The sequence below is a fragment of the Molothrus ater genome, chromosome 1, assembly GCF_012460135.2.
Source record: "Molothrus ater isolate BHLD 08-10-18 breed brown headed cowbird chromosome 1, BPBGC_Mater_1.1, whole genome shotgun sequence".
NCBI classification, from domain to species: Eukaryota; Metazoa; Chordata; class Aves; order Passeriformes; family Icteridae; genus Molothrus; species Molothrus ater.
In genome coordinates this window covers 86,478,017-86,492,636 of record NC_050478.2, presented here as the reverse complement: position 1 = coordinate 86,492,636, position 14,620 = coordinate 86,478,017, and the positions used below count along the sequence as shown (strand labels likewise).

Genomic DNA, 14,620 nt, shown 5'->3' with positions numbered 1-14,620 from the left:
TAAGTAGTTTATACATCAGAGGAGAGGTGCTAAATAATACAAGACTTTATCAAAGTGAATTAAAATGATACTGCTGCACAGTATTCTTTGAGTTGCTTTAAAGTCAGAGTTGATTTAGTTTGTTTTGTTGCATTATAGGATGACTCAAACTGCTCTGAATCTGTGGTAAACATGGGCTTCTGAACTATTTCATTTAGCTCAATTTTGAACCTGCCAAAAAACATTGCTAAGAGACTGATTTAAAACATTCTCCAGGTGAATAAGAAGGTGGCATAAGAGGGTTCTAAACCAGGCCATACTGAGCCCTTCATTGAGCTATTTAGACAAGTTATCTAATCTTACACTTTTTTGCATATAGTACACATTTATAATTACTCTTTATTTCTTATTTTATTGTAGGATTAAAAAACAATTAAAAAACTGTGCAAGATACTGAACAATCAGACAAATTTCTGATTTTTTCAAATTTACCCACTCTTTTTTCCTATAAAACTCACCTTCTACCTAAAGAAGGCAGATAGATAAGGTAGAGCTACCTCATATCCTTGGATACCACATTTATATTTTTCAGCTAAAAATTAGTTTTGAATGAAATTTGAAGATTGGTCCAGAATTTTTCTGAAAGGCATCTTATAATGCCTGTGTGGTGGTTTGACAGGAAATGTGTTTTTTGGGATGCTGTGTTTTGGGCCAATGGATATTCAGGCTTTAATATTGGCATTTAACCTGGCCATTGGGACATGGACCCGCCTCTGAGAACACGGGGTTAAAAGCAGAGCTCTCCCCTGGGAGGCTCTCTTGGGTTTCAGGCGGGAAAGAGTTCGGGTCTCTCCCCCGGCCCAGCTGCTGGCTGGGCAGGGGGAGGGGAAAGCCATGAGGCCGGGAGAGGTAGGCCTGAGCCCGGGGTGGAAGGGTGGAAGAGAGAGAGAGAGAGAGAGAGAGAGAGAGAGAGAGAGAGAGAGAGAATGAGAGAGAGAGAGAGGAAACCTTGAAACTTGATAAACACGGGCCTGTGCCGGCAGCACGGCTGGGAGGAAGAAGGGGGGGTTCAGCCGGCCGCTTGTAGGAGCTTTTAACCCCTTTTGCAGAGAATGAGAACTTTACAGATCATTGACCTCTCCTAGAAGATAGAGTGGAAGATGAGGAAGGAATGTGCAAGTGTGAGAGAGGTCTGGGTGAGCGAGAGATAGTAGAAGAGTAGAGAAGAATCCTAGTGGGAAGAGATGATGGAGTGGCTTTTGCTGGACTCTTTTTGTACAGTCATGGACAGAACCATGTTCCTTGTGATACAGAGACTGCATTCTAGGGGGAGGCAATGGCCTCAGAACCAAGAGGGTTCAGTGTTGGTGCCCCTCGGCCCCAGGGGGTGAAGAAATATGGGGGGGACAGGTGTCCCAAAGGAGAGACTGTGCCTTTTTTGGATCGGGACAGAGCATCCTTAAAAGACAACCCTAGAAGCAGCTCTGGTCCGTGTTCAGTGGTGAGAGCACTGTGAGGATTGATTGTCTAAAAGGTGGTGCTGGACCGAGAGTTGGTGATTTAAGGAATAGATGTATTGTATTGGGAATTTGGTGGGGGGAGGAGAAAATGTATTTGTAAGGTTTTCATTTTTCCTATGTGTGTTCCTTTTATCTGTAGTTGTAGAGTAGTTAATAAAGTTCTGGTTCTTTTCTTTCCTAAGTAAGAGCCTGCTTTGCTTATTCCTGGTCACATCTCACAGCAGCTACCAGGGAGAGGGTATCTTCATGGGGGCACTGGCATTGTGCCAGTGTCAAACCATGACAGCCTGATTCAATGTTTGATGGACATGCACAAATGAACTCAACTCATTGTACTTTTTTCATTTCTACACCTGCTTTTATTAATTTTGTGATCCTTTAAGTTGTCAGCAAAAAGGATATATTTGTCTGCAGTGATCTTAATTAAAAAACCCCAAAGTTCCTATTCTTTTTTTTTCTATTCCTTTTTTAAGACCTTTACAGCCCCTTTGAGATAACAGAATTTGACAATATCTGCATCATAAGTAATTTCATATGAGGAATGAGTAGCAACACAGTGCAATTTTTTAACCTCTTCTGTCTGTGCATTTAAACTAGGATCTCAAAAGAAAGGAGAGGGAAATTACTGTTCTGCTAATGACCTTTGGTAAACATTTAAGTTAACACTCATTCATTTTTCTTTCATTTTAAATATTCTATAGAGAGCAAAGAGTGAATATTTATTCATCCAGTTCAGCTCCTCACAGGTTGAGGATGCTCCCTACAAATGTACCCCTACTTGCTTCAGTTAATTAAATTCAAGCTAAGAAAGATTATTTCTCTTATTATGCCTGAAAAGCTTTTAATGAACATAAACAATGTATCACTTAACCCATTTCTTGAACAATTAATATTCTTTTCTTTCAGGTTGTCAGAGATGAAGCTAAAAGCTACTTAGGCAGAACTCTGTTCTTGGCAGGTTAGCAGAAGAGTCTCACGTATGAGAAGCCTGGTCTTACCAATAACTCAGGTATTTCACACTGATGGTAACAGGGACCATCTAAAACTTCCAGCCTCATGGAAATAATAGCACTCATATCTTACATAAAATGTATGTGGGACTTGGTAAATAATATGAGTGCATTCTGAACTGCTATGAATTTTCCTTATTACAAAATAAGAATCAAAAAGAAAAGATCAAGCAAATGCCTGGACAAAAAAAGAAAGGCAAAGCTGTGGACTTAAGTGATTCTGGGACCTATGTTTCATGAAGTGTTTGCCCTTTTGCAGATAGATCTTCTGAAAAAACATAGTTTCAAGAATAGAAGAATGTAAGCAGCTCAAGGGTCTCTTTTATCATCATAATCACTAATGCAAATTACTTCATTTTTTTAAAACTGAGTATCACAGTATCTTATTTCAGTCCAAATAACATGTACATTTACTGATTACCTGGAACTCTGACCTTAACCTTTTGTAACTGGAGACACCCAGGTGCTCACTCTGCCTTGCACTCCTGACGTCTGATCCTGTTTCTTTGTCCTCACCCAAGATCCAGGCTGTCTGTCCTATCTATGCTTCTCTGCTAGGCTTATCACATGCTTCTCATACTTTATCACACTTATCACATGTTACTTCCTCTAGCATTTTATGGTAAGTACTGTGCTTAGTCCCATCTACCTTGAAACAGGGACAAAAATGTTGGTTTTGTCTTCCCTACAGCTGTTGCTTCTCTGAGTAATTTAAGTATTTGAGACATTTTGTACTAGCATGCATTCTACATGAATTTTAGCTGGCAATAAATTAACTTTGTGGCAAAAGTAAACTCAGAATTTCTTTAGCTTTTAGTGGTGCTTCAAATGTTGCTTTTTGATTGAGAGGACCCTAGAAATTCTAGGTATATGCAGAGATTAGTAAGTACTGCTAACTCAGCTTACATGAAAGGTACAATTTAGCCTTGTGGTAGCTTCAAAGCAGAATAAATAGCTGCACCAGAGTGAAAAAAAATGAAAACAAAACAGAACGAACTGGCAAAAAAGTATTCATGCCAGATACAAGTATTTTGCTATACAAGTCAGAAATGTAAATGGCTAATACTAAAACATTCCAGTAAAAATTCTGAGTATTTGTGTGATTGCATATCCTAACATCTAAGAAAATTAAATAAATGTTGAGTAATCTTGACAGTATCACCTGCAAATCAATCCACTGTCGCGCAACTCATTAAATAACCATTGCCACGTAAACGTAAGGAATTTTCACAAGCATGTGAAACTTTTTTCACGTTTCACTTTTTAGAATCCATATCACACAGTTATACTGATTTTTCAATACACATCTATGTGCGCAGATACAAAACGAATATGCAGAGGAGAGAGCTGCTTTAATGGCAATGCCAGGGGTATGCACCACAAGTGCAGCAAAAAGGAAGCTCCTGTGCAGAGATTCTTGAAAGACCTTGTGAAAGGCAGCAAGTACCTGAAATCTGTTTCAAGTAAACTAAATCATAGTTTCATTCTGTCTCACCTATGCACCAAATTTTTTTCCACTTTTTAAAAATTTGTGCCCATGATTCATCATGTTGACGGACACCCCAATAACAGTGTTCTTTGAATGAATGCCAGCCATGGAGAAGGTGGCAACAACTGTGTGTGACTGAGCTGAACTGTCTTATCTTTTGTTTAGAATTTTGAGAGCTATAAACAAAAAGAACCGTAATGGATGGTGTTTTCCTTAGTTTAAATAGATGTAAGATCAATGCTCTCATGATATAAGACTGAATATGGTAGTCCTTACTCAATCTTTATGGAAGAAAAATTCTCATTGCTCAAAAGTAATTTCCTGAAAAACAACATCTGGAGAAGATGTGGCAGAGATTTAGCCCTCTTCTTTGTTTCAATATCATTAGTGACTAATTAAAGGAAGGAAGACATAATCTCCTAATTTTCTTTTATAGAAGGAAGAGATTATGAAGGATCAGTTTAGCTGTTTCCTGCTTGGCCACTGAAACAAAAGTGACCCATTTACCATTTCCTCAAAATGTCCATATAATACCAAGGTCAGGGAAAGATTAAGCAAAGCCTCGGAAGAGTCTCCACCCATCCCTGTGCTTTTCCTCACCTTTTCCACTATCTCATAGTCCATCTTGAAAGCCCAGAGCTGGAGCCTGGCGGAGAGTTCGCTGATGGAGGAGAGGGTGAGAAGGAACTGCTCAGCGCTGCCCAGGGGGACATCGGGATTCGCCAGCTGGGCCTCCTGGATCTTCTGCTTTTCCTCCTCGGTGGGGATCATGGTCAGGATTTTCTGTACAGGGAGCCAAAAGGCAAACATCAGTGGTGGGGCTGAGAGGAGTGTGAGGGCTGGTTGCTCTGTGACCCAACAGCAGCCACAGTAGAAGTCCTGGAGTCCTTGGCTGTTAAATTAGGACAGTACAGCAGCAACCAAAACTAATCCACTGCACAAAACAAGGACTGCTATCTCACACACCTGCAGTTTGTTTAAAAATGTATCTGGATTGAAATTTTTATTTTTTTAAAATCTGTATTCAGTAGATAGTAAGTGGCTAATCATGGGATGAAACACTGAAGGGCATGAAAGGAAATTGGTTAGGACTGATCTCATCAACTTTCATATGTTTAAGTCAGAACTTAATATCTTTTTGTAAATTACATGAGGAAGTAAGGGTAGAAGGAGAACAGTTTTGTGGCCTATGATTTACAGCAAGTCAGACTAGACTTTAAGGTCCCTTTTAGTCCCAATATCTACAAATCTTCTAGCACAATTTTAAGTATACAGGAATAACTTGAAGACTCCCGTCCCTTGCTGTCCCCATCATTTCTTACTTTTGTTTAGTCTGTTTTGTTTTTCTTTTGGAACATGGAAACTATTACAGCTTACTAGGTCACTCTTAAAGATTTCACCCTAACTGACAACTTCCAAAGGAACACACATTGAATTTAAAGCTGAATTATGCATTGCATAACATATGGCCTTTTTTTCTTTTTATTTGAAAACGGATCTCAGTATTTTCAGTTTCTGCTGTCAGTGTGGTACAAAAAATTTAAATTTTCCCTTTAAGTCATGAATTTTACAGACTTGCTTAAATGTGTCAGCTTTCCTTCTGAAATTATTGCTCTCTAAGGTATTGCTTCTTAATCACTTTTTAACACAATAAATGCACTTCAAAATAAAAAAGAAAATCAAAACATAAAGGCATCAGATAAGTTGAGGTCTCTGCCGTACTGATCAATGCCTCCTTAAAGCAAAGCAGATTTCTAACACAACTTATGTTTATTCATCTCAGGAATGACATGTTTTTGCTGTAGCCGTCTATAATGATAGAGGCTGTTTTGAAGGGGAGGAGAGAATAATAAAAATACAGCCAAAGAGCTATCAGACCTGCCAATCCAAACTACAGCCTTGTTCCAGCACTGGACATAGCCAATTTATCAAAGCAGCACAACTGCCCCCTTCTAGTTCTGAAAGTTTCCCTGGCTGTTTGTACAGCACTGGAGCTAAGTGTGGATAGAAAGCAAGGGACTTCTCCTGGTCAATCAGACAAAGAACAAAAGTAAAGCAGGCAAATAAGGTTCAATTTGTTGAAATGGGACTTATTTAATTTCAGCCACAGCATTTCTATTGCTGTCCATTTTCTTCTGTTGACTTCCATAAACATTTAAAAAGAAGAATTTTTTTCTGTTAATGTTGCCTCTCTCTCTTGCTCTTTGTTATAAACAATGACAAAAACAAAAAAAAGCCTCCTTGCTTGGACACTCAAGATTCCACCTAAATAAATTAATATCTTAAGGAAAAAAAAAAATAAAGAGGAGGAAAATCCCTCAATACACTCTGGTGCTTTTCCTGAGCCTGAAAGGACTGCTTGGAAAATATTCTGATGTACACGTGTTTCAAATGACAGCATTTGTGTATTGATTTTGAGATGTGCCATCCATCCATCCATCCATCCATCCATCCATCCATCCATCCATCCATCCATCCATCCATCCATCCATCCATCCATCCATCCATCCATCCATCCATCCACCTAGACATGCTAAAATCTGTAACTTGGGTCATACCTAACGTAAAACTAGATTTCTAATTAGCTGCTTTATGATCTCAGTGCTGAATCAATACTCACATAAAAAAGTCTGAAAAAAATCCCAGACTGAGCCTGAAACTCATAAAGAAAGGTTCTTTGCAGTGTCCCTTGAAGGAGTCAGGCATCTTAGTGCCTACTCCTCTCTTCCACAAGAGGAAGACACACCCTCAGCTGAGACAGGGCAGCTTGCAAATAGGATCAAATTGGACATCCATACATGGAGAGTTTAGCAGTAGCCATGTGATGGGTGTAAAAATGCTTCTGATGCATTTTTGAAGGCTAACGCTGCAGCAGTATTCTCAACTGCCTCCTACAAATAACTAGGATTTTGGCAGCTGCTCAGGGATCCCACAAGTATTTTGTGGTGGGGTAATGCCTTCACTCCAGATTTTACACTGCTTTGGGGCATTTTAAAAAGAGCAAAGAAACAGTAAGCTTTATTTCCAAAGGGACTCTCCTCCTCCTTGAGCTTTATATAAACATCACAAGATAGATGGAGCTGACAAAAAGAATTCTAGTCCAAGTTCTGCAAGACTGCTGTGCTGCATACCATACTCTGTGAAACAGGGGATGCCAAACAAAAGAGGCTGTGCTTGTGGTGCCAGCTGCTGAGGATCAGCCCTGCTGCTGAAAGCCCTGCCTTGGTGGGGCCAGAGCTGCTGGCAGGTCTCACACCATCCAGGGTGCAAGTGTCCCCATAACAATGACCTACACCAGCACTCCTGAACCTGTTTGGGCAAATGATTCTGATCCTGCTGGTCATCATCCTTGGTGTGCCCCTGAGCAAGTAGAGAAATGCTCCTCTTCTTGATTCCCACTCTGTGACTAATTTGAGCCATTTGTTTGGTGCTGGAAACTGATGAGTACACCATCTGCCACTTTTTTATTATTTTAGTTTTTATTTCTATTATTTTTTGAAAAAAAAAAAACAAACCCTAACATTAAAAGTAGCATAAAATCACAGCAGGGCAACAGGTTACTGGCACCTGATGTGACCATTAAATCACAAACAACTTAGAGTCCAATCATTAGTTCATATTGCTCTTCCCAGTACACAGAATCCCAGAGTGGGTTATGTTGGAAGGGACCACAGTGGGACTACTGATCCAAGCTCCCTGCTCAAGCAGGGCCATCCCAGAGCACATGGCACAGGATTGCAACCAGACGGTTTATGAATATCTTCAGTGAGGGAGACTCCACTGGACACGTCGTTCCAGTGCTCAGTCACCTGCACAGTAAAGAAATTCTTCCTCACATTCAGGTGGAACTTCCTGTGCATCAGTTTTTGCCCATTGCTCTTGTACTGTTGCTAGGAACTACAGAGAAGAGCCTGGATGCATCCTCTTGACCCTCCCTTCAGATACTTAAAATACTCTGAGTTTGCTTTTCCCCAGGCTGGACAGGCCCAGCTCCCTCAGTCTTTTCTTGTAATTGAGGTGGTGTCAGCAGCCTTCAGGTCAATGAAAGGAGAACAGCTTATCAATAAACCACATGCTACTAATCTCTAGTACATGTGACAAACGTATTTCACCTTCATGCATTCTCACAAAACTGTTTGGGCCAGAGTCTTATGTTTTGAGGAAAATATGTGTGCAAATAATTTAGGAAAATAAGCAATTTTCCCATGAGATAATGGACCCCAATTATTCTGCTGCCAGACTCAGCCACCTGCTTGAACTTCCAGCGAAGGGATCAAACTGCTTATTTCCTGGACTCTGCCACCGTGAGGTATAATCTCCAAAAGTTCCTAAGAGGGAGGACTTACAAAACCAACATATGGCTGAGGGTGATGGACCTCAGTGTGGGATGCAAGGAAGCACCTAAGCAGTGATGGTGAATAGCCCAGTGCCTCTGAGGAAATTAGGTGCTTAAGTTTTCTCTTTCATGAGATACTGGGGCTTCTCAGTGATGATGAGGTTGCAGGGGTGTCTCATCTTTGTTGTTTGGTTTCACCTGATCTTACCAGGTGAACAACAGCCAAAGAAAACAGTAACTCAAATATCTGCTTGTTGTTGTTGTGCCCAAAGCTTTCTGTGGCTTGAGGACTACAAATACGTAAGCTGCATCACCAAGTACATGTTAGTGGGTATCTCATCAGATATTTGACAGGCCTCAGAAGACAATCCAGCTCCTGAAAGGCAGTCTCACATTTCAGCTTCCCATGCTGCTGTTAACAAGACCCATTGCTGGTTCGCACTACCTGCTGAAACTCTAAGAAATGTAACAGCATATGAAGGTCAGAACTTCACTGTAAGGGAAGCTGCCTGCACTAATTTTATTACAACTCTTCCAAAAATGATCAAATTCTGAGAAAGAATTACATCTAAAATGCTGATGACCATCCCTGTAAACCGGGATCTGATACCTCAGACCAGTCCTCTTCCTCAGCTCTCTACAGAAATACATGAACATGTCATTGCTGGTCACAGGAACTGCAGATTATGTTTTCGTTCGCTGCAAGGAGAGAAAGTGTGGCCTTTTTTTTTTTTTTTTAATACAGTCTGAAACATATTAGGGCTGTGATATGCTGACTGTGGGTCAGCAAGGCACCACTGAGGCCATTCTCTCTTCTGTCTAGAGTTGTGAAAAAAGGTGTTCTTTCAGGTCACATAAGCTAGCATGGTTTGAAATATCACACTCTTACAAAGCATTAGACAAACAAATCGGAAACTGCAAATGTTGATGCACCATGTCAATGATCAGAATAAAAATGTAAATACCTTACTTGTTTACAAAAATCAAATTTTGATTTCTCTTTATACATATCACAGTCTGGCTTTTTAACATCAAGTTCTCACTTCTTACCCTTTTTTACATCACAGGGCAATCTAGCCATTCCAGACACCAATACTTCAAGTTACTTATTATGGGTAGGCAGGGTGTAGCACACCTGGGTATGGAGGGTACTGCGCCCAGAGAGATTTTTTTTTTCATTTCAAAGATTTATTAAAAAGCTATACCTACTAATGCAATCAACATTGTGTAGCATCACAAAGACATATTGTAAAGCAGAAAACAAACCATGCTAATTTCCTCACAGCATTACCCTAATTTTAATCTGCTGAATTAACCATAGTCTTTGGTATTGCTTGATTTTGGTCCACATTTCCTTACTAAGCAACCTTTTATAGAGGGATCCACTCATTTCCTTCTCTACAGACAAGCACCAAGGACTTGTTTATTGGACTCCCTTCTTGCAGTTGCCTCTGATACATATAAGTTAGGTGCCAGGATTTTAAGCTTGCCTCTTTTGCTTAACTCACAGCAAGACCTCATCCATTGTAAGGAGGCAGTTCTTTATTCAGCAGTGAGCTCCAGGTTGTTTGAACACAGTGAATGCCAAGTTTTCAAAGAAAGGAAAACACAAACACTTTGGCAAATGTAAGATGGCAAAATTTTTTTTTTTAGTTGGACTGGCTCATGCTCGCAAACACATGATGTGCATTCCTTTGAAAATACATTTCAAACAGTGCCTGCTTTGCATACTAAGTGGACTACATCTGCCTTTCTAGTGTCATGGCCCCACTTTCTGCCTTTTTTCACAGTTCAGGGATACCTAACTGCTTTAAGACCAAAAAATATGCAACATACTTAGGAACAGAGGGCTTTAAAATAAGTGGAGTATTTTTTCCACTTAGTTACATATTTAAAGTTAAAAAGTAAAGTATGGATTACTAACAAGAATTCAATGTCAAAAGCAAAGCATCATTCAGCAGATGTAGGGCAGCAGTGGAGGCTCTACTGGACCCAGTGCTCTAACTATGGGATGAGTAGATGATGAACAGGGCTACCATGAACCTGGGCCTGCAGCCCACTGCATCCCTGCTTGTTGCTAGCACTACTGCCAGCACTGCTTTAGTCCACTGTCCTTAAAGGAATCCTTAAGGTCACTTTTAAGGCACCATTTAATCCACCGAGGTGCAGAACTAAAGGCACACACACACTCACATGACAGTGACAATGCTCCTCAGCAAAGGACACAGCACAGAGCTCACTGCCAAGGCAAAGGTGACTTTTTACACTGTAGGTGCTCTGCCCTTTGTTGGATCTGACAAAAGCTGAAGATGATCCTAAATTGTAGCTTCTCTGAAATATTAGCAGTGAAGGTTATGTTGCCACTGCACTTATCTATTTTCCTGTTCTCTTTACATCTCTCTTCTGCTTACTGGATGTGACATCTCTTCTAGATCTGCACAATTATTGTGCAGAAAGGCTTTTGAGTATCCACTGTGGTACAATTTTTTTATTAAGCAAATTGCATTTTTTTTCCATACCAGTCCTGCCTCAATCAACCCCATAGAAAAGCTATCAATTGCATTATATAGCAAATTGCTGTATTATCTGTGGGTTTTTTAATACATGAAGCTGATTCTTACACTATTACTGATTCATTCAAAGTGACTACGAATTATTTCCTGATGTTTAGATGGATATGAACCAGAAAACCTCTACAAATCCAGACTGAAACAACAACCTCTCTTCCCTCTGTGCTAAGTTAAGGGCTAAAGCAAATGAACAGACAGATAAAGAGAAGAGACACAGGAAGCAAAGCTTGCCTACATTGTAGACCAAAGGAGCAGTATGGAAAACTGGGGCAGAGATCTGATGAAAACAGTGGGGCTCACAAACATGCATTTTTGTACCAACCTGTGTGCTACCTGGCCAGTTCTGTGTAGCTTAATCTAGACCTCTCTCACTATAAAGGTCTGACTCTGTAACATGCTGTAAGAAAAATATGTAATTTGGGATTGAAAAGGAAATTTGCATTCAGTGTAGGGTTTTACTTGATAAGAAGTAAATAAATATATATAACTGAGGGACAAAAAGCACTTTTCTCCATGACATAATCCTTTCCAACCAATCAAGACTTCACTCCTCAAAGTGCAGAGTATCTGGGCTCTGCTGCACTCACCCTTTTTCTTGATTTCAAATATCTGAATGATCACATGAGGATTACTCACATCCCTAGCTTCAAGCTGTGGGGACAGACCTCAGAGACCTTTCCTTTAGCACTGGGCAAGTATATTAATAGTGTACAATTTCCTGTTTTCTTGAATTCTTCAAATTGAAATCCACCTTCATATATATTTTAAATTAAATTATGGGTTCCTGGCAGCTAATGGAAAGGCCACCCAAGGGAGGGTGTGGTGGTAAAAAGCACAGCTGTGGACACCACAACAGGTGGTTGGCAGATGGGCAGACCAGAGACAAATGTTGGCAGTAGAAAGGATGGGCTGTGCAGAGCACCTGAAGCCAGAGAAGGACACAATTCTAAGGAGACGATACCCAGAAGTTAATGAAGACTTGTCCTCCTTTGTCAGCCATTTTATGTTGGACTTTGCATGGAAACTGCCTACAGCACTGAGATCTGTGAATTGGGCTTGGCTGGAGGGGTACTTCTCTCCAACATTTTAAAGCTTAGTACTGCAGACTGCAGTGGTGGGTACATGGGCTGGGTCATGAAATAATTACTGGTGTTAGAGTGATCTGTCACCTTCATAATATGAGTAAAATATGCATACAGCAAAAACTAATATAGCTTGGGGAAGAAATTATGTTCTAGTAGGGACAAATCAGCCCCTGGCTTCTAACTAGAAGGATCTTTTGCCTTAAGCATTTCTTTTGCATGCAACTGTTGGTGATACCATTTTCATTCCAGGAAGCTTTTCTCATTTTCTTTTGTAGTCAGCAAGGTGGAGGTGGAAAGGGGGAAATAATGAAACAGTGCCAAACCACTAAAAGGTGACTGTGAATTAATATTTGATTTCTGAGAGCCACTGACTGAGATTTGTAGTTGTGCAGATTACTCTTACTAGATGATACAGGCTTACTGAAAAAAAAATTGAAATGAATATGACCATAATGAAAAAAACAGTGGAGCCACAGGCTTCTTTTACACTTCACAGAAGAAAAATGTTTTGATAAAAAAAATAATAAACAGAGCTCATCTTGGATCTTGGTAAGAATATCTGCAAAGTCAAACATGTAGTGGTAAAAATTACATCATCTGTAATCTTTATACCAACTGCTTTTCTTCAAACAACAGTAACACAGAAATGCTATTCTGGGCAGAACTAGTCTCTGTATTTGTTTTCCATTAGATATACAATCTAGAATGACTCCAACAGCTTAGCTGGGCATAAAATTTATTAAACCCTGTACCAGTTGCATCAGCCCTAGTAACTCACTGCCTGGTTTTGCTGCTCACAATATTTCAGTCAAGCTTCAGATAATACTCTGAAAAACCTGACAGGAATTAACACCATTGCTACTCAAACAAAGCAGATAATCCATGATCACTGAGCATGCCTCAGTGATCATGATACTTCCTGCTTCTGAGTCCACTACACTGGTTTCCCATATTTCAACACTCAGACATGACATAATACACCCCCTTCTCCTTCTTCCATGGCCAGTCTGGCCTGTACCATATGCAACATGAGGAAAAAAAGTATTGAAGATGCAGACTTGAAGACATTGACTGTTCTTTCTTACCTCTATTCCTTCCTTGTTTAAGGCATATTCATCAAAGTTCAAAATAGCAGTCTTGATGGTGCGGGGAGGGGGCAGCACAGTCAAGCCAATATTAATGGCGTTGCTCCGCTTTGAGTCCAACACAATGATCTCCTGTCGCTTCCCATCTGCAGCAGTTTTCTTGGTAAAGAATAGAACAAGGTCATTATTCCTCAGATCTGTTTTATAAAGGAAAAGTCACTCCTTTCACTAATGACTTCCCCCACTCAAGAAAGCTGACACTGAGTGTAAACCTAATTTATTTTTAGGCATCAAAACAAGCTGAATTCTTGTAGCACATCCTTATCCTATCAACATGAGCTGCCAGGATTCAATCAGAGATCTGAACACTGCTGTGCAAAGCAGAGCTAGCCTGACAGAGTCCTCAAAAGGGCAGTTTGGGGCAGGAGCCAGTCTGAAAAATACCTGAAACTGCCTCTGCCAACCCAGAGCTCTGCTATGCAACAGGACTGGCCAGCACAGGCCTGCTGGGGCAGCAGCTGGGCAGCCAAGGGGCTCCAGGGTTCAATTCCCTGTTCGATGCACCAATCTGGACCCTCTCTCACTTGTGTGTCTGGCTGGGAAACAGAGTAGTTCCCACGTGCCTCCTAGCATTCTCCTGTGTTATAAATCCACCTCGGACACTGGCAAAGGAGCTGTAGGTGCCTCTCTGGAGGCACTGGCTTGGTTTTATGACCTTAGGCTGCCAGGGAAAAGTTCTAGGACCTTGCTGCTCATGATATGTCTGCCAAGTCCTTCATAGATGCAGAAACATTTCAACTCTTGCGGTTCTTAAAAAGTTGTATTTGAGACTATCCATATCCTTGGATCTTACCTCCAGTACAAAAAATAATAAAATCACAAAGGACTGGCAACATGTACTTTAAATTCTGTTCTAGAGTAGATCCAAGGAATTTTTTTATCTTTCTCCCCATCCCTCATAGTGGCAAAATGTGAACCAACTATGCAAGGTGACTCAAAATCCACTTATATGGCATAATGTAGTGTTGAATGTGCTCTTTGGTTTTACACCTCAGCATGTCTCTCTTTCTCTCTCTCATCATCTCATGCTAGAAGGTGTCTCTTTGGTAACAACGTGCATCATGCTGGGTAGCTGAAAGGTGAGAGACTCTGCTCCTCATACTCAGGTTTTCTTCCTCTCTTTGCATAGATGTGAACATTGTAAGCATATTATCTGTGGTTCTTCTACCTTTTCTCTATCAGAGATGGGCTGAGGAATGCCTTCAAGCACAGCAGTGTAGGAAGAAGTCCTGCATGCTGATGTTATCAGTCTTTGATCTCTTGTGGATTTGGGAAAAGCCCAAGAGGAGACTTACTGCTCCAGTCTCACTCTGTGCTCAGGATTGTTTTTTAGACTACTGAGCTTTGACCTTTGCTTTCTTTGGGTCTGCACCACAGCCACTGAGACACAAAATACCCCACTGCTAGGCCTACATGCTGTTTCTGAATTGGAAGTTAGTAAATACGATTTCATCAAAGCACCTCCAGCTGTGGACAGCCCATAATG

The 14,620-nt window shown here is 40.6% G+C and overlaps 1 protein-coding gene across 2 annotated transcripts in view; it reads right to left on the bottom strand.

Moving 5' to 3' along the window:
• Window positions 1-14,620, bottom strand: part of FHOD3 (formin homology 2 domain containing 3) — a 377,016-nt gene that overhangs the window by 44,446 nt on the left and 317,950 nt on the right. For both annotated transcript variants that reach the window (XM_054515024.1, XM_036404996.2), the window contains 2 exons: window positions 13,075-13,233; window positions 4,599-4,781 (listed from right to left, as the gene is read on the bottom strand). In XM_054515024.1, coding sequence (XP_054370999.1) covers window positions 4,599-4,781; window positions 13,075-13,233 — 342 coding nt within the window. The remainder of the gene's footprint in view (window positions 1-4,598; window positions 4,782-13,074; window positions 13,234-14,620) is intronic.